At 47.5% G+C, this 20,935-nt stretch overlaps 1 protein-coding gene across 1 annotated transcript in view; it reads right to left on the bottom strand.

Moving 5' to 3' along the window:
• Gna12 (G protein subunit alpha 12) overlaps positions 1 to 18,722 on the bottom strand; it is a 65,707-nt gene extending 46,985 nt beyond the window's left edge. Inside the window, exon 1 of the mRNA XM_048330221.1 lies at positions 18,293 to 18,722. Within this exon, the coding sequence (XP_048186178.1) occupies positions 18,293 to 18,595 (303 nt within the window). The 5' untranslated portion in view covers positions 18,596 to 18,722. The remainder of the gene's footprint in view (positions 1 to 18,292) is intronic.
• Between the last annotated feature and the right edge of the window lie 2,213 nt (positions 18,723 to 20,935).

Here is a 20,935-nt window from a genome sequence, read left to right as displayed (position 1 = left end):
GGAACAGCACAAATGTGAGACCTGAGTGAGCAACCTAGCAAGACTCTATCTCAAAATAAAATTAAAAAGAGACTTGGGAGCATGATTCAAGTGGTAGAGCACTTTTCTCTCATGGGAGAGGCACTAAGTTCAAACTCCAGTACTGCCTAAGAAAATGAAAAAGGATGAGGTATATAGTTTAGAGTGCTTTACATGATTGATGATCCTCAGCAAAAAAAGGGGGAAAAAAGAGAAAACCAACAAGAATAAGAGATGCCTATTAGAATGGTTAAAAATCTAAAATTGATAAAAATTAAAGAAACAAAAGAGCAACAATGCTAAATGCATCAGGAGCTCCTGACAAAACGAATCATATTCTTTCTTTGGATTCAATAGTAATGCTTCAAATAAGACAAAACTCACACAAGTTTATAACAGGCTTATTTGTAAGTGCCCAAACTTGAAAACAACCAAGATATTCTTCAGCAGGTAAATGAAAATGGTCCCACATAAAGCTATATGATTCTGTGATAAAAAGAAATAATTAGACTGGGCACAGTGGCCTATACTTGTATTCCTGGCTACTCAGGGAGCAAAGACTGGAAAGATCCAGGTTCGAGGCCAGCCCAGAAAAAAAAATTAGAGAAGGCCCATCTCAACCAAAAGTTGGTGTAGTGGTGTACACCTGCCATCCCAGTTATGTAGGAAGCATTAAGTAGAAGGATTGCAGCCTAGGTCAATCAGGGCATAAACATAAAATCCTATTTAAAAAGTAAAGTAAAAAGGGCTAGGGATGTGACTCAAGGGGTAGAGCACATAGCAAGAGCAAGTTCAAACCCAGTACCACCAAAAAGAAAAAAACAAAAACAAAAGAAAGACAGAAGGAAAGGAATAATTAAGTCAGGAAATACACAGAGGAACCTGAAATTAAAAAAAAATACACACACATATGTATATATATATAGATGCAATCATGGGAAAGGGTCTACATCTTATCTTGTGGAAAAGGTCAAACTCAGGAGACAGTAAAGGATTGGCAGATTACCAAGAGCTGGAGTGGGCAATAGCCAGGTAGGACAGGGGACTTGGGGGGAGTGGCCAGGGAGCGCTTGGCACGGGTGTGTGCATTTTTAGGGCTGTGGAATTTCCACACAGCACAGCCCTACCAGCAGAGTGAGCTCTGATGGAGCAAGTTAAGGTCCTCAGCAGTGGCTCACTAAGGACAAGCATTGCACACAGGCAGATGTTACTAGAAGGGAAACGGGCCATGCAGGGACAGGGAAATGTGGGAACTCGGGCAAGCTACCAAGAATTAAGACAAGTTTCCAATTAAAAAAAATGCTGAAGATGTTGCGGTCTGCTTGGCAAATATTTACACATTCTGGAAATATTCAAGATTACAAAAACTCTAAAGCAAGACTTAAACCAGGAATTATGTTAAGACACCTATAATTTAACATGAAAATTTCCGGGTAACTGCAGAAGAATTACTGTGGGGGGAAAGGCTATGCTTTTTTGTTTACTTGTTTGTTTTGAGGTACTGGAAAATGAAGCCAGAGCCTGCAGCTTGCTAAGCAAGAGTTCTACCTCTGAAGCCACACCCCAATCCTTTTGTTTTTATTTTGCTTTTGCCTGCCTTACCCCCACTGGCCTCAAAAACTCATGATTCTCCTGCCTATAACCTCTAGAGTACCTGGGATTACAGCAGTGTACCACCACTCCCAACTAGGAGAGAAAGTTTTGACAACTAGGAATAGTTCAATTATATTCCTAGGGGTTCATACTATAAAACTGTTATTAATGCAGTTTCTAAAATATTGCTCACTACTGAAAATATGTTTTAGCTACCCACTGGTGGCTCATGCCTGTAATTCTAACCACTTAAAAGGCCCAGACCTGAGGATCAAGGTTCACAGTTCACCCAGGCAGAAATGCTCATGAGACTCTGTCTCTAATTAACCATCCAAAACCTGGACTCATGGCTCAAGGCTAGAGCACCAGATGTAAGTGAAAACCTCAGTGAAAGTGAGGCCCTTGAGGTAAGCTCAGGTACCTGCATCAGAGTGAGAGCAAGAGTGAGAGAATGTATTTAAAAAAAAATCACAAGTCTTAGCCAGGTGCTGATGGCTCACATCTGTAATTCTAGCTACTCAGAAAGCTGACATCTGAGGATCATGACTTGAAGCCAGGGCAGCAAATTCTGTGAGACTTATCTCCAATAAATTACTAAAAAAAAGCCGTAAGTAGAGGTGTGGCTGTGTCAGAGCACTACCTTGAGCAAAAAACTCAGAAACAGTGACCATCACACAACACACACACACACACACACACACACACACACACACACACACACACACACACACACACACACACACACACACACACACACCCTCTTATGGGGTATGGTGGCAAATGCCTGTAATCTCAGCTACCCAAAGGGTGGACAAAGGAGGATTTTGAGTTCTAGGCCTGTCTAGGCTATACAGTGAGACTGTCTCAAAATAAACCAATAAAATGAGTAGGTCTATATAACTATACAGCAGACAAGCAGACATAAACACTTTTTTCTAGGTATGGTTACATGCACACATACAAGAGGATCATATTACTTGAGCTATCCCACACAGGTGCGTTCATGAGTGTGTGTATGTGGGGCATGTGTGTGTAGGACCAGCTCGATGTCCTCCATGAGGCTGGGTGTAGCCCTGCTCACTAGTGGTAGTCACCCCACTATGCTGGATTGACTCTCAACTCTTGTAGGAAGTGTCATGGCCTTCATGCTCTCCAGTGCCTTGAGGATGGGGCCTGCACAGCTCAGGAGGTCACGGTCACCATGTTCCCACAGGCAAAGTCATTAGGAGGAGCCAGTGCTCCATCTGTCACCTGAAACAGAAGCCAGCTTTCACTTGCCTGCCCAGTGAGGCTGCCACTGTCAACAAACAGGGACTTGTGTGAGCCGGAGCTGAGAACTGTGCAGGTGCACTTGAGGCAGTATGGGGGACATAGGGTGCCTCACCATGCACCAAGGATGCAGCTGGAAGGCGGGGCTGCTCAGCACACTGGGTACCACCCACTCCTGTTATCCTTACCAGGGGGTGTGGGGGTAACAGTAGGAAGAGAACAGCACATGGCAATGTTCTGCTCAGAGGGGCCCTTCGTGGTGGCTGTACTCCCTCACCTACTGCCCTGTCTACCCTCAGCCTGTCTGCCACAGTGAGGTTCAAAGGAGAGAGACCAGCATGTCACTGCCCAGCAGTCTATTTCCACTCAGAGAAAGGTGGGAAGGGACAGGCCTTAGCAGGCAAATGTGCCCCCTTGCCCTGTGAGGGCTGGGCTCTCAGGACAGTGATGTCAGGTGTACACTCAGCCTGAAGTCCAGCTGTTCTGCAGGCCCTACCTCCACAGCCACAGGGTCAATCGATCGTCATGATGAGGAGACATGCCTGTCCCCCCCCTCCCACCCAGCCTCATTTCCTGTCTCTGGCCTTCCCTGACAGCTCTCTGTGCCTGACGTCTAGCTATTCCCAGGCCTCAGGAGCTCTCCTCTCTAGACCATGTGCTATCTTCTGCGATCCCAGTGGGTTCTGTATGGTGAAAGGTGCACTTGGCAATCTACTTTTGCCTCAGTTTGTCTTCTTACTCTGCTCTGTTTTTCAACTATCTTTGGTGTGCTATTTTTACTTTAGCCCTCTTCTGCACCCCCTGTCCCCCTCTAGCCCTCTAGTTGCCCTGTGGTTTATTTTTAACTTTCCCGTGCTTAGCTGTCCCGCATCCCTCTTTTCAGAAGTGCTGGCCCTTGCTCCCTCACGCCGTGTCTGTATTCATGTCCTGTGTTCAGGACAGAGCTGGCATGTGGCACAGGTGCTGGGTTTAACCAGAACTCAGGAAGGAGGCAAGGATGTGTGGCACCCTCCTCGCCACCCTCTCTAGGCCTGAGTGGGGGCCAGACTCCAAGCTCTGTGCACAGCTGTGCACACTAACGTCAGCTTGCTCTTGGTCCAAAGGAGAGAGACCAGCATGGCCCTTTGCTTCTCCAGGCTTTCCCTGGGCTTTTATTCCAGATCCCTGCATATGCTTCCGCTTGGACTGGAGGTCATTAGGGAGAAGGTTCAGGAGGGCGCCGACTCTCCGCCTGGCCTCAGTGTTCATGCTCATACCACTCTGCGTTTTCTTCCGCTGCTCCCAAGACAATTTGTAAGTCAAACCAGAGTCAGATAGACAGAGATAAAAATACTGGCTTTCAGGCTGGAAATATAGCTTAGTGGTAGAGTGCTTGTCTTGCATGCATGAAGCCCTGGGTTCCATTCCTCAGCTCCACATAAACAGAAAAGGCCAGAAGTGGTGCTGTGGCTCAAGCAGTAGTGCTAGCCTTGAGCAAAAAGAAGCCAGGGACAGTGGTCAGGCCTTGAGTCCAAGCCCCAGGACTGGCAAAAAAATAAATTAATTTAAAAATACTGGCTTTCTATCAAAGAGCTGTCTTGCCAGCACAGATGGGTGCACATAGGAGAGGTAGCCTTATAATGAAATGAGACCACATAAAACATGTGTGGTGGTACACACCTGTAATCCTAGAACTCAGGAGAATGATGCTGAACGATCGTGAGTTCAAGGTTAGCCTGGGCTACATAGTGAGACCCTGTCTCAAAAATAAGAACTGGCACAGTGGCTCAAGCCTGTAATCTTAGCTAGCTAGAGGGCAGAGATAGGATGGTCTCAGTTTGAGGTTATTAAAAGTTTGTAAGACCTTCTATCAGCTAATGACAGGATGCAGTGGTACATGCAAGATGGGCAAGCACACAAGAAGACTTCAGCCTAGATATAAGGTGAGAAAATAACTTGAATAACTTGAAAATAACTAAAGCAAAAGGAGCCCAGAGGCGTAGCTCAGGGATAGAGTGCCTACTTCTCAGGTGTAAGGCACTGAGTTCAATTCTTTGTACCACCAAGGCAGAGGGAAGGGAGGGAGTGAGAGAAGGAGTGAGGCATGGACAATGCATGCTCTCTGTGAGCAGGTCACTGGAGGACAGCAGGACAGGGTGCTGAGCCTGCCTGCTCACTTTCCCTGAAAAGCTCTCCAGAGCAGCAGGCTCCTCCCTCCTTGATGAAGGGGACTAGGGCTGGGGGCGTGGCCTAAGTAGCTGAGTGTATGCCTAGCAAGCAGGAGGCCTGGAATTCAAACTCCAGTACCACCAAAAACAAACAAACAAAAAAGAAAATCCCACACTCCCACCAGAAGCCATTTCCCTCGTGGGCCTCTGTCCTACCCATCTTATAGCTATGTCAGTGTCTAGCACACAAGCACTGGCTGATAGGTCCTTGTGACGTGGATTCTGTGATGATCTTTTCTTTTCTTTTTGGTTAGTCCTGGGGCTTGGACTCAGGGCCTGAGCACTGTCCCTCGCTTCTTCTTGCTCAAGGCTAGCACTCTACCTCTTGAGCCACAGCATCACTTCTGGCTTTTTCTATATATGTGGTGCTGAGGAATTGAACCCAGGGATTCAGGTATGTGAGGCAAGCACTCTACCACTAGGCCATATTCCCAGCCCCCAATGTTCTGTTTCTTTTTGAGACAGGATCTTACCAGGTAGCCTAGGCTGGCCATGAACTCTTAATCTTCCTGCTCCAACCTCACAAGTACCAGGATACCGGGCATGTGATACCACATTCAGCTCTCTCCATACTTTGTCAACAGTTTTCAACCTGTATCTACCTCATCAGGCCATTAGGACCATTTCCTTGTCCTATTCTAGGATTAAAATTACAGAACTTCATTTTCTTGAGGCAAACATGTAACTGGCCACAAAAAATGTAAATATTGACTGGTTGCCTTGTATGTGCCAAGAATTGTAGCTGTAAAACAGTATGGTCTCAGGAGGCTGAGGCAGGAGGATGATGAGTTGAGACCAGCTGGGCTGTGAAGAGACTCTCTCTAAACACAGATGGAAATTTTTGGCAAGAGGGATTCCAGGTCTCCATGCCCCCAATATGCAGCAGCTGATCCCAGAAGTAAGGGAATTTAGCAACTCCCTTTCTTCTTCTCTTTCTCCTGGAACACCACATCTTGTCCACAAGGACAAACCCAATTTCACCCTGGCTATGACTGCACTGTGGCCCTGGCAGGCTGTGAGTGACTGTGTGTATGGGGGGAGGGGGCAGAGTGTGTGTCACCCTAGCCATGCTGCACTGTCCTGCATGTGCAAGGATGGGAATTCCTCAGCCTGTGACGCACTGGCCCCAGCACATGGCCAACTAGTCTGGATGTGTGTCACAATGCCCTGCAGATGACTGACTGCCCCTTGGCTGGGCTGGGGCTACCTAGCTGGCAAGCGACTTCCAATGGATGCTCTATAAGAGGCAACTTTTAAGCACTGCTTTTTGTTGGGGGGGGGGGTTAGCATAATTAACTGAAAGTGGGATAAAGACTGGGTACCAGTCCCCCACTTTGCATCAGCACCCTTCAATGGGAGGGCCCCTCCTCCAGTAGTCACTTTGCAAATCCCTCTGGAAGGGCAGGACTCACTGATAAGCATCTAGTGACAAGAGGTAAACTGATAAGCACCTTGTGACAAGAGGTAAATTGAGCTCTTGTCATCTTGAGGCAATAGGCGAGATTGCCCGGAGGTGAAGGGCCAGGAGCTGGGCAGCCCACATGCAGCTCCGGTGCCTGATTCACTCCTGCTCCTCTCCAGGGGTAGTGATAGCAATGTCCACTCCTCCAAGGACAAAGCCTGAGCTAAGGGCCAGCCAGGCCACACCGATATAACCCTGTATACTTTGCTTACCCCATCCCCAATGCTCCCTATTTAACCCGAGGCTACTGTGTGTGCCCTGAAGATGTGCTAAAGATTCCATGGCCCCACAAGGTTGCCATGGAATAAACCTTTCCCTGCCCTTTACCAAGTCTCTTTATTTGGCTGATGGGGATTAGTGGCTGGACCTGCCATGTGGAAGTCGGGGAGCTTGGTCTTAGGCTGTAAAACCTGGCTTGCATACCCTTCTGCCCTGCCTTCCCTGTCCACAGAGAAGCCACCCAAAGCTCCAGCCCTGGGATGTGGCTCCCCTGGCTGCATGGCAGGTCTCCAGGGAGCTTAGCAGCTCCTCAATCTTCTGGGTCACAGCAGGCATGTGGGGGCTCTGGGCACCATACCAGACCAGACACTGGACTGCTCTCAAGATACTGACATTAACCCCACTGTAGATGCTGCAGGGCCAGGTGACAAAACCGCCACCAAGACTCTACAAGGAAACAGCAAGAGGCTCAGTGAGTTGGCAGCCACTGCTGCTGTAGGAGTAGAGGTCAGGGTGTCACCTCCCCAGGCCATGTACAGCAGCACACACCCAGAGGCATGGGGTGGGGCCTCTCCCAGAGACCAACAGGACCAGGCATGCCCATCAAGCATCTTCATCTTGACTCAAGTCCTTCCCCTCACCCCCATCCCACTCTCCCTGTGTTTAGCCAGGCACCCAGGCCCAACATGGGCAGAAGAAACACAGGCACCATCAAGCCCACAGGTGGGCTCATGCTGACAGGGCGACTAGCTGATACCTAAATAGCTTAAGAACACCCTGATACTTTGGTTGAAACAAATCAACCAATTACAACAGGTAAAAAAGAGCCTGCCTGTCTTTAGGGGTGGCAATGGCCCTCGGGGACCCCAGACGGAGCCCCAGGTGCATTCCACAGTAGCGTCTTGGGATGGATGATTGTCCTGCAATTACATCTCTAGATAAGCCTGAAGTTGGAATCTCAGTTCTATTTAAAAGCGATTCGATGCCGGAACCCACTCTCTGCTATGCAATAACAAAATAATTATGATCTGTCAACAGCACATTAGGCAACAGCAAGTAGAGCTGTTACTATAACCGTGTGTGACAGATGACTGCAGGTCAGACCCGTTCTCCTTCCATGATGTGGTGACAATAACCTCATGTAAACTGGAAGGTGAGCCCAGTCATTTATGGCTCTGAATCCCCAACAATAGACAGGGGTGGTCTCTGGTGGTAGTGTTGTTTTTTCAACTGGTGGAAAAAGATACTTTTGTTTTCTGGCATTACAAAAAGACCAACCATGTGTGTCTAAGTGTAAAAGCAAATTTGCTTACTTAAGTGCAATTTGCCGGGAAGGCAATAAAAACCCAACAGTGCTCCAGACCCCAGAAACAAATCTGTGCTTCTGCTCACAGCAAACACAGCACAGAAGGCCACCCCCCCCCCAAAAGCAGGAACTAATCAATCTTTCTTTTCTCCTCTCTCTTCCTCCCCTCCTCTCCCTATCCCTTCCCTTCCCTGGCAGTACTAGAATTTGAACTCAGGACTTCAAATGTTAGGCAGATGCTGTTCCATTTGAGCCATGATTCACAGGCCTTACTTGGCTTTAGTTATTTTTCTTGCCTTTTTCCTGGGACCATAATTCTCCTACTCCATGCCTCCCATGTAACTGGGATTACAGGTGTGAGCTACCATACCCACCCTAAGAGGTATTCCTTCCTGAGTCCAAAAAACAAGGACTCTTGTGGGCCAAGAGTTTCAAAGTGCTTAAAAGCACTGATCAGCAACATGAACTCCTCAAGTCCTAAGCATCTTAGCAAAAAATTCCAGAAAACAAACACTAAATAATTCAAAAAATTTAAGAAGAAAATGTCCCCCAGCTTCACCCAATCTTAGCTACTCTACAATAAGTGTTCTCAACATGCAGGCTCCAGGCCCCCTGTAGGACGTGCACATGTATGATTTGGGGAAGAAAGCCCAGAACTCTTGGCCCTAGTGACTTTAGTCTGCACAGTAGGCACCATACTCCTTTCATCCCTGGGGACTAGAAGGTTCCACCTATGAGACCCTGCAATGCACAGCACTGCAATGGCTTTGCCAGTGTCTTCCTCTACCTGCTGGAATTTTCTCCAGCCTTTGAAGGCCAGCTCTAACAACACTTCCTGTACAACACCTCTGTGGAGGCCTGGGCCGAGTCATCCTCCTTCCTCCCGCTGAATCACAGGCTGCCTCCACCCACACTTAACAGACTCATGGTACTGGTGTCCCCTCAGTTGTCTCCTTGAGTGACAGACACCTGAGGAGTTGGGGCTGGGCCTTGTGCTTTAACTGCTCCCCCTTGCCCCCGCACCGAGGTATCTAGCACAGAGCTCTGTATATTTTGTTTAATATAATTCTTTTTTTTCATTATCAACAAGAAACCAGCCCTCTGATCATTGAATTCTTCAGGAAGTTTCTAGAGTCAGCCACACATAAACACATGAGGCAGGTCCACATTGGAGCAGCTGTGGATAGCAGGACCTTTGAGTGTGTCTTTGCTTCTAACTAGGTATGAAAGTCAGTGACTAGACAGGCTCTTGGGGACCCTGGGTGTGGCTCGATGGTAGAGCACCTGCCTAGCAAGCTCCGAAAACCAACTTATCTCTTGAAATGGAAGGAACTGCATGCAGACTGGACTCTGAGACACAGCACAGGGGGTTCGGTGTCCCCCAGACTAATGTGTCCACTACCATGAAGTGCTCTTCTAGGCTCTAGAACCCCAAATCCATGAACCTTAAGGAAGTCTGCTCAGGAAGACTGGGAATTACTGGGGTTATTTACAGCAAGTCAAGTAACAACCACCTTCAAATACTTTAATTGCTGGGTTGGGGGAAATGACGTCAGAGAAATTGGATGTTCCCATTCACGCATATCTGGGACCCAGAAGGAAGCACCTACACCTGGAAGCAAAGCAAAAGGCCAGGATGGTGGAGACTCGTGGTTCCACAAGGACAGAGAGGCCCTGTCCCCAAACACTCACGGTAATGGAAACACTACCAGCAAGCAGGGGGGCGAAGGCAGGCTGCCCAGGGAAACCTGGGGCTGGAGGAAGGATGCTATAGGGAGTCACCAGGCCTGGGTGTCCCTGGGTTTCCTACCCACCCAGGCCAGGCTGCTGAGGAAGCCACAGGAGCTTGTACAAGAGCTCAATGCCCAGTCTGTCCCCTGGCAGGGAGACAGTGAGGGACAACAGATGCCCCTGTTGGCAACACTCACTCTGCTCCAGCCAGACACCACAGAAGAACCACGTGTGCCACCTCAGGGCTTTCCGTGGAGCTCTGGGACTCTGACATTCTACTACCTCCTTGCCCTGAGCAAGCAGTAGAGGCAGGCCAGGTAAGGATCTGACCAACCACCCTAGAACAAGGAGGGGGCTCCAACTCCCCTGCCCAGGTAGCACCAGGGGGCTCACAGGAGAACTATACCTCTTGCTCCCTCAAGACCAAGATGCAGGAAGGTGGGGGCTGCACTAGTGTCACCATAGCCCTCTCCCAGGCCCAGAGGGGCAATGTTATAGCCCTATGCAACCAGGAGCAGGGCCCGGAAGACATGGAGCTCAGGGACCCAAAATCCCAGGAGCAGAGGAGAAAGTGGTGGGACTAAAGGATCTGAATTGTGAGGTGGAGGCAGAAGGAACCAGTTCCAGGCTAGCCTGGACTACAAAGTAGACCTTGTACCAAAACAAACACAATGAAACCTCCCCTGTCTCAAGAATTAAGAAATGCCTGAAAACTCCTCAAATGTGGCAAAGTAAAGCAGCCACAGAAAAATACAGCATTAATTCACAAAGAATACCAGGATGACTTGACATTCACTCCTCATCTGAAACCAGGGAGGCCAGAAGAATGAGGTACATTTTTCACATACTGAAAATGTCACCTGCCAACCGTACAGCTGTTCAGGTGTTGTGGGTCACACCTGTAATCCTAGCATTCAAGAGGCTGAGGCAGGAGGACCATGCATTTGAAGCAAGCCTACACTGTAGAGGCCCTACCTACCAACAAAGGCAGGTTATAAGTAAAGGATGGACTTCAGGTGTGAAAACAGAACAATGAAACCTGCTGAATTGTTTCAAGAGGGGAGAGGGTCAGGGAAAATAACAGAGGTGGGGAGGTTGATCCACATACATTGTTTACATGTGTTGAAATGTCACAATGAACCCTCCTCTTTAATATATGCTAATAACAAATTTAAAAGAACACAAAAATAAACGGATAGAAACATTTGCTATTGGAAAAACTCAAAGTGACTACATGAAAATATCTTGTAAGGTAGTCTTAGGACAAAGAAAAGTACAGGCTGTTCTGATTTGCTATGGTTCAATGCATGAAGTTTTGTCTTTATGATGGTGCAAAAGCATACATACTTTCACATTCGTGAGAAAGCAACTGCAGGTTTTCCCTAGTTAATGAAATGTGGCAAGGTGTCTCTGGAAGGGCCTCAAGCTGCAGCTTCAGCTCAGCCACACAGGATCATGGGTAAAAGCCCACCTGATACTCTGTAGTGCTGGATGTCTTGGGAGTTAGATGGACAGCGCAGGTATGTTCAACTTAAGACTATTTTCACTATGCAATGAGTCTACTGGGAACCATTCCCATTGTTAAGTTAAAGAACATCTGTAAAGACCAGAGGGACTTTACATAAAGGCAAAGGTCCATCTACTAGGTATGCATAACAATCCTAAATACACAACACCCTGAAAACACATGAAGGGTTGACAGCCCCTAGGTTGAGGTCAAGTTCGTGACAACAGGTGGGCGCTTTCACACCTCTAAGCAAGACAAGGACACATCTCCACATCATCACCAACTACTGGCCTCCACTACAGCCCCAAACTCTAGAAAACACAATAGAGCTTTCTCACCAACATGGGATAACAAAATGTGCAACATATAGATGATACTCAGGGCACAAAACAGACAGTAATCTTAAAAGAACTGACATTGAGAACAGAGAGATAACAGGAAAACCCCAGAACACTGGAAATCACAATATAGTTATAAAAATAATCCATAGGTAAAAAAAAAAACCTCAAAAGAAATAGAATATATACAAAACTGAATAAAAGCACAATATATCAAAATATGTGAGCACAACTAAAGCAGTACAGAGGGATATTTATAGCACTTTAAAAGCTGGGATTGTGGCTTAGTGGTAGAGTGCTTGCTTAGCATGCAAGAAGCCCTGGGTTCAATTTCTCACAGAAAAAGCCAGAAATGGTGCGTAGTTCAAGTGATAAGAGTGCTAGCCTTGAGCACAGAGAGGCTCAGGGACAATGCCCAGGCCCTGAGTTCAAGCCCCAGGACTGGCAAAAAACAAAGTTTATACTAGAAAAGAAGAAAATAAAAATAACAAGTAATCTAAATTTCTTCCTTAAAGAGCCTGGGGAAGGGCTGGAGGCAGGGGATGTAGCTCAGTGGTGGAGTGCATGCAAGGTCCTGAGTTCCACTCTCAGAATCACAAGAAACACAACAAACAAGATAAACATGTAATAGATACCAATAAAATAGTTAATTAAAACAACATAATAACAATGAAGTAAAAACAAATAAATAATATAAATAACTGAAGGCAGAAATAAAACTAAAAAACAGAAAAACTGCAAGGGAGAAAAAAAATCAATGAACTAAAAATCTGTTTTAAGTTAGAAAGAGAGAGAGGAGAGGATGACCAATAAAACTGAGACTCTAACAAAGGCAGAGAGAGAAGACACAAACAGTAGATACTGGGAATGAGGCAGGCAGGGGTCAGCACACCCGTGTTCTCACTCAATATAGTAACACTAGAAGTTTTGGCCACGGCAGTAAGGCAAGAAAAAGAAACAATAGGCAAACCAAGGCTGGGCTGGTGGCTCAGGCGGTGAGTGCCACAGGTTCCAAGTTCAAACTCCAGTTCTACCAGTTAAAAAAAAAGAAGCCAGTAGCTCACAGGTATAATCAGGAAGTTGAGATCTGAGGTTTGCGGTTCAAAGTAAACCCAGGAAGAAAAAACCCAAGAGGCTCTTATCTTTCACCACTCAAAAGCCAAAATGGAACTGTGGCTCAAGTGGTAGAGCACTAGCCTTGAGCAAAAAAGTAAAAAAGTTCAAGTACAGCATCCAGACCCTGAGTTCAAGCCCCATGACATACATGCACGTGCACATAGACATGCGCACGTGCACACACACATATGCACGCGTGCGTGTGCACACACACATAAACAAAGAATCCTATTGTCCCTACTTGCAGACAACATGATGGTCTCATAGGAAATGACAAGAGATGCACAGGAAACCTCAGGGCCATTGTGCTCAGCAAGGTCAGGGATGCAGGACCAAGACATAATCAATCACATTGTTCTCACTAACAATGAGCGTGGAAATTGAAAGCAAAAGTGCACTATCAGTCACAGGGGCTTTGGTGTGTGCTCAGTGATACCCAAGAGATCCCTGGGCTGCAGAGTGGAAAAGGCTGGTAGATACAAGAAACTCCAGCTTGGCTGGGAATATGGCCTAGTGGCAAGAGTGCTCGCCTCAAATACAAGAAACTCCAGCTGCGAGGAAGACATCATGTCTGGGGTGGGAAAATTCAACACCCCAAGGAAAGATATCAGTGTTCTCCGAGTTCTTCCACAGCTTATGACAAGTCACAGCCCTGCTAAAATTGTATGGACACAAGCCCAAGGTCACTAGAGCAAGCGTGAGAAGGACAGTGGAGAAGACAGTGGAGCTTTCTGATGTGAAAGCTCACCCACAGCTGTAGCCATGCTATGTGCCAGTAGTATGGCACAGGCAGAGGGATGGATGGAGCAGAACGGAGAGCTCAGGATATAACAATGCATACATGCCCAAGTGAATTTTAGCTAAGGTACAAAAGCAATACAATGAGATGGTCTTTCAACCGACGGTACTGGATCTACTGGGCACTCAAAGGCAGACAAAGGAACTTCAGCCTAAACCTCATTCTTTAAATAAAGTTATCTCAAAATAAACCATATACTTAAATGTATTACAGAAAAAGGATAAGACTTTCATCAGAGAGGAGAGAGTAGAAAGGAGAGAGAGAGAGTAGAAAGTGGGGGGGAGGGGGGAGAAGAAGAAGGAGGAGGAGGAGGAAGAGGAAGAAGGAGAGGAGAAGGAGGAGGAGGAAGAGGAAGGAGGAGAGGAGAAGGAGGAGGAGGAGAAGGAGGAGGAGGAGGAGGAGGAGGAGGAGAATGAGAACAAATCTCTGGGATCGAGGACTAAGCATACAGTACCCCCTTTTAGAAACAAAATATGTGTAAATCACATACAAGACAAAGGACTGGTATCTAGCATACATAAAGAACTCCCCAAACTCAACAATAAAGCGCAAGCAACATTTTAAAAAGCAAGGAACATTTTACTGAAGGAGATAAATGGATAGCAAATAAGCCCATGAGGAGATATTCACATGAAAACACAAAGTTACCAGAACATACCTGTAATAACAAGAGCAACATCACTAGGCAATGCTGAGGACACAAAAAAGCTGCGTCTCTCACACATGGTTGCCACCGGGGAAATAGTCCCGCAGATTCTCATAGACCTGTACAGTCAACACTGTACTACCCAGTAATTGTAGACTGGGGCTTTTTATCCTAAACACTTGAAAAGTCGTGTGCATAGAGAAGCAAGTAGGAGAATGTGATGAGATTCCTCATAATGGGCACAAGTTGGGAACAGTCACTATTCCCAGTTAAAGGGTGAACTAGCTGGCATAAAAAGGCAGGGATTACTGACAGAGGTAACCAGATACACAGAGTCTCCAGGGAATTCAGCTGAGCGATAAAAAGTCAATTCCAAAAGATTACATTCTGCATGAGTTTGTTTATGTAACACTGTTTTAGTTGGTTGGATTTTTTTTTTTTTCAGACAGCCTTGCTATGTCACCTAGGCTAGCTTCAAACTTGCTTTGCAGTCCAGATTAGCCTGGAACTCATGATCCTCTTCCCTCAGCCTCCCAAGTGCCAGGATTACAAGTATATACCGCCACACATAGCTGTAGCTGCATTATATATATAATTTTTGTGCTGGTCCTGGGCTTGGACTCAGGGCCTGGGTGCTGCTCCTGAGTTCTTTTTGCTCAAGGCTAGTGCTCTACCACTTTGAACCACAGTGCCACTTCTGTTTTTTGATTAATTAATTCGAGTTAAGAATTTCATAGGGATGTTTCTGCCAGGGCTGGCTTCAAACCATGATCCTCAGATCTCAACCTCCTGAGTAGCTAGGATTACAAGTGTGAGCCACTAGCACCCAGCCCTCTCTGAGCCTTTTTGCTCAAGGTTAATGATCCACAACTTGAGCCACAGCTCCACTTCTGGCCTTTTGGTGCTTAATTGGCAGTAAAAGTCTCACTGTCTTTCCTGCCCCGGCTGGCTTCAAATTACTATCCTCAGATCTCAGTCTCCTGAGTAGCTAAGATTACAAGCATGAATCTCTGGCACCTGGCTAGATGAAATTCTGTTTTTTGTGTGTGTGTCTGTCCTGGGGCTGGAACTCAGGGCCTGAGCACTGTCCCTGGCTTCTTTTTGCCCAAGGCCAGCACTCTGCCACTTGAGCCACAGCACCACCTCTGGCCTTTTCTATGTATGTGGTGCTGAGGAATCGAACCCAGGGCTTCATGTATACGAGGCAAGCACTCTATCACTGGGCCATATTCCCAGCCCCTAGATGATATTCTTGAAATGACAAAACCCTAGAGTTGGAGAATGGACTGCCAGGGTTGGGAGGAAAGCAAAGAGTGGATGCAGAAGGGTGGTTTGTAGACTTTATGTGATGATGGAAAAGTCTCTTCACTTCATTGAGGTCAGCACTTTCCATTTTTCTGTACTGGTACTGAGGCTTAAACTCAAGAGACTCATGCTTTCACTTGGCTTTTTCAGTCAAGGCTGATGTTCTACCACTTGAGCCACACCTCTACACATCTGCCTTTTTGCTGGTCAACTGGAGATAGGAGTCTTTCAGATTTGTCCTCTAGATTGGCTTCCAACTTCTGTTCCTCATATCTCAGCCTCTGAGGGGCTAGAATTACTGGCATAAGGAACCATGCCTGGCTCCACTACTTAAGCATTTTTATAAGATACCAACATGGACTAAATGTGAAAGGACAGTCTGTGTGATGTCTGGGTTTCTGTTACAAGTACAATTATCTTAAATGCTTAAAAAGGGGGGAGGTGTCTAGGGACATGGTTTAGTGGGAGGCCCTGACTCAATCCCCAGCATCACCCTCAAAAGAGAAGGAGGCAGGATGAAGGGTGTAGCTTGAAGAGTAGAGCATTTAGGACCTAACAAATGCAAGGCACTAAGTTTGATCCTAGCACCACAAAAAAGAAAAGGCCCAGGTTTGCTTTCTAGCTCAGTGGCACCAGAGCTTACTAATGAGGTCACTGACCTTGAGTAGATTGGAAACTCCAGTTCTTTATTTCTCCATTGGCCAACAGGAGATATGAAAACTCAATGCCATTTCGGAAAGGGTCTGGACAGCACAGAGTGCATTCAAAACATCCCTTTAGCCCGAAATCTCTACATATTATTATATTCTGAGCAGAATCATTCAAATGTCCACTGCGATTTGCTTTAAAAATGTCCAAAACAATTTAGTATTTAAAAAAAAATCTTATTTCCAAAGTTATCTGGCCAAATAAAAACAAGGTTCACAGAAAAGAGTTTTGGTTTAAAACTGAAACATGAATTTCTCACCACTTATTGAAATGCCCACAACAGATAAAGTGAGTTTGACACAAAAATTTTAATATAGGACTATACTTTGGGGGGGGGAGGGAAAGAAGGAAGGAGGAAGGAAAATTGAATTTAGCTAATAAATCTTGTTTCTATTAATAAGCAAGTCACTAAAAGCTTGTGTTTATAATGCATGGGGAAAAGGTTAGGGCACTTAGACAGGAGACCTATGTTTCTAAACACTTGTTTTCTAAACTTATTTTTTTTTCTCTTGAGTTGAAAGAAAGAGAGAGAGCCAGACAAATCTGTCAAGTCCAGGAAAGCAGCAAAATTCAAATCAGGCCCTGAGATCAGGCAGTTGGGCCACAGTCTTGGAGCCACATCAGCCACACTTTCCCCCAGAAGATGAGGGGAGTGTGGAAACAGCCTAGCCAGCTCCAGTTGAGCTGCCCCAGGCACCAGCCTTTGGCCAGAGCCTGACTCACCCACAGGCTTGGAAAGGTGAAAAGAATAGGCATAATTTTGTCATTCAAATTATTTTCTTCCCTTCACAACCCCAAGGGAACCTATTTCTGAAGTTCAAATGAAACATTTTAGAAACAAAAATTGTAGACTTGGGAGACCCTGCCTGGAATTCTGGCGCCCAGGTTCCAGGCATGACCGTCACCAGGGTCCCAGCAACACTGTCCTGCCACCTCCTTATGGCTGGAGAGGAACTTCCCAGATGGGTTTATTCGACCCTTGGCTAAATTTAAAATCCCCCAGGCACCATAAAATCTAGTCTCCAGGCAGGTTTTCTAGTATGAGACTTCTCTCTACCCCTGGCTGACACAACTTTTCTCAGACCTGTAATTTGGTATCTTCAAAAAAGGGTTTGGGTTTGGGAATAAGTGAGAGGGTGGGGGCAAGGCAAGAGGACAGATAAGAAACTCATTTCCCTTCCTCCTTCTTTGTGGCCCTTTTGGAACATGCTCACACAAGAGAGACACTGGGCCTCAGACTTGTCAATACTGCAGTGTTTCACACTATAAAAGCAAAGAGACAGAGCTTGGAGATGTAACCTATTTGCATCTGATTCAAAGAAACAATGCAACAATGGGGAAGACACAACCACTGAAGGCTGATTTGTTGAGTAGATTGTTAGGGAGTTCCCAATTTTTAGGCTTCATAAGAACATCGTGATTGTATTCTTAAAAGGAAAGCTTTAATCTTTTATCCACATGTACCAAAATGTCTCCTAACCCGCGTAGCGACTGGGACATACCATGTCAGAAGTGAAGGAGTTCGGGACAGAAGTGATCACGGTGGAAAGCGGGATCCTCTCTGTCTTTTCTATTTTTGCTAATGCCTGAAAAGTTCCCTCGTTAAAAAATTCACACTGGTGGCTTTCCCCCACTTCTAGCCTACACAGCTCTTAGGCGCTCCCTGGCAGGCAGGGCGAGTTGGGCGCCCTCACCCTTCGCAGTTGCAAGGCAAAAGAGTGATGCTAGCACCGCGATGGCGCGTCCAGGGGTAATGATGGGGTGTTTCTCCAGCAAGAAGATACCCCCAGAACTTGGGTCAGTGTCCACCTGCACAGCCCCCAACACCCGAGACAGGGCAATGCCATCAGACCCACGGAGAGGCTCCAGGTGACCGCGCTGCCGGCGTCCCCGGAGCTGCCCCTCGGAGACCGCACCCGGCACCGGGCCGCCGGGGCGGATGGACAATGGGCCGAGGCGGGCCCGTGTGTGGCAGCGCGCGGGGACAAAGGGGACGGGCCGGGACGCCGGCCCGGGCTTGCGGGGTGACACAGGTGTGCGGGCGGGGGCGGGGCCGCCCGGTGCTCACCTTGAGGATGTTGTCGAAGATGGTGTCGCGGAACTCCAGCAGCGCCTTCTGGTCGAACTCGCGGCCGTGGATGATCCGCATCTGCTTCAGGAAGGTGGACTTGCCGCTCTCGCCGGCGCCCAGCAGCAGGATCTTGACCAGGCGGCGCACGGCGCGGCGCTCCCGGGCCAGCAGCGCGTCGATGTCGCGGCTGCGCCGTCGGGCCTCGCGCTCCGCGTCGCGCGCCGCGCCCGCCCTGCGCTCGCGGGCCCCGGCCTCGGCCGGCAGCAGGCAGCGGCTGAGGGTCCGCACCACCCCGGACATGGCCCCTCAGGCCGCGGCCGCGCCCCACGGGGGCCCGCGCGCCATGGACGCCCCCGCCGGCGCGGGCGAGCCGGGCCAGGCGCCGCCCCGCCCGCCGCTCCCTCAGGCCGCGTCCGCCGCTGCCGCCGCCGCCGCCGCCGCCGCCGCCCGGAGGCCCGCACTCGCTCCGCCGCGGCTCGGCCGGCTGAGGGGCGGGGAGCTGGAGGGGAGTCAGGGCGCGGCGGGCGGGGCGGTGCCGCGTGAGTGCCCACGGATTGGACCAGCGGTTTTCCGTTCGGTCGGCAGAGCTCTTCTATTGGTCCAGCTCGAGTTGTAGGGCGGACTCCTCTGCTGCCCTCGGGGCGGGTCGGCGCCGAAAGAGGCGGGATCTTTGTTGTGGGGTTGCTTCTCATTGGACATCCGGGCGAGGTTCTTTCTTTCAGAATGAAAGGGAAGCGGGGTCTCCGGAGAGGCGGAGCGGCCGTCCGCCATGGCCAATTATAATTGTCCCGAGGGCGCGTCCATCACAGTGAACGGAAATGGGATTGGAGAGTTCACGTTACGGGGCGGGGCCAGAAGTGCCAGGTGTACAGAAAGCTGCTCACTTGGTTCCCAGGTTGGGTCAGCCTGTCAAGATTACATCTTCTCCACAGAGCCTACAGAGACAAGGCCGGAAAGCTAGGAAACACCAACCAGGTTCGGCTGCTTTGGTTGTGTTTAAGGAGAAAGCTTTTCCTCATCTTATTTTTCCTAACAGAAACATTGGAGGAGGATAGGCCATACGTTTTTGTTTTCCTTTTTCTGGTCGTGGGGCTTGAACTCAGGGCCTGAGCACTGTCCTTGGCTTCTTTTGCTCAAGGCTAGCACTCTACCATTTGAGCCACAGCGCCACTTCCGGCTTTTCCTGTGTACGCGGTACTGAGGAATCGAACCCAGGGCTTCATGCATGCTAGGCAAGCAGTTGACCACTAAGCCTCATTCCCGGCCAGGCCATACACTTTAAACAAATGAATCTTTGAGGGTTGCATGAACCTCCCGCGTAGCTTTTTTTAAAAAAGCGAACAAATCACCAGAAACCCTTCCTCCAAGAAAGTCTTATAAAACTTAGTGATAGAGTCTGGAGTCTTGGGATCTGAGTTTATAAAAACAACAACTCCAATTGAGTACTGTACTGTTTTTGTTTTTGTTTTTTTTTTAAAGCTGTACTGGTTGTATAAAATTTTATACAGCTTCCCTTTTCTGTTCTTAGTAAATACTTCCAGTGACTGCAGATATGAACTGAGAACATGAACTGTAAAACAGCATTGTGCTCAGCCCCAAGTAAGCGCTTGATAAATGTCAGCTGATCTTATATAGAATCTCTTTTTAGAGGGTGAGATTTGAACGCAGGGCCTTGTACTTGTTGGATAGGCAGTCTACCACTTGTCTCCCCTCCCCCAGCCCCAATCTTATTAGATTCTTAACCTGTCCCAGATCTATTGAAGCTGACCCCCCCCCCCCCAAGGAGCTCAACTGATTTGGTAGATTGGGTAACCATATTCTTAAAGATTGACCTGTCCCTGATCCCCCTGTGACTGCACAGGTGAACACAATAAAGACTAGAAAAAACCAGCTGACCTAAGGTCATGCAAAGCCTGGCTTAATTTTTCTTTTTTCTATTGCCTTCTGGTTCTAATTAGAGAGGAGTATGGCCAATTAAAAGAAATAATTAGCGCATGTGATTCCATTAAATTCTATAGATAGTTTTTGCAAAATCATGAAAACAACAGGTCCTAGGGACATCTGGAGGGGAATGGAGATGGACAAGTGGAGGAGAGCTTAGCCCAGTGGTAGAGTGACAGCCTTGCAAGTGTGAGGCACTGTGTTCAAATCCTAGTTTGGCCAATAGATAAATAAATGAGAAAAATGCAGCCTTCACAAAATCTGTGTGTGTGTGTGTGTGTGTGTGTGTGTGTGTGTGTGTGTATACGTGTATACTGAGGCTTAAACTCAGGGCCTAGGAGCTATCCTAAGTGTTTTTGCTTAGGGCTGGCACCCTACCACTTTCAGCTTTTTTGCTGGTTAACTAGAGGAAAGAGTCTCACAGACTTTTCCAGACTAGGCTGGTTTCAAATAGCAATTCTCAGATCTCAGCTTTCTAAGTAAGTAGGATTCAAGGTATGAGCCATCAACTCCTGGCCACCACAAATAATTTAAACATTCATCAAATCACTGAAAGTAGAGACTGAGGAAGTGTCTAACCGTACAGCGATGACATTCAAGCATCTAATTCAAAGATGTAAACCTTGTATAACCTTAAATACTCCTGATTTAGTCATTAGCTATACAAATGCATAGGCATAAATGCTTTAAACCATATAA

This window comes from Perognathus longimembris, chromosome 1 (assembly GCF_023159225.1).
Source record: "Perognathus longimembris pacificus isolate PPM17 chromosome 1, ASM2315922v1, whole genome shotgun sequence".
NCBI classification, from domain to species: Eukaryota; Metazoa; Chordata; class Mammalia; order Rodentia; family Heteromyidae; genus Perognathus; species Perognathus longimembris.
This window is presented reverse-complemented; position numbering and strand designations above follow the sequence as displayed.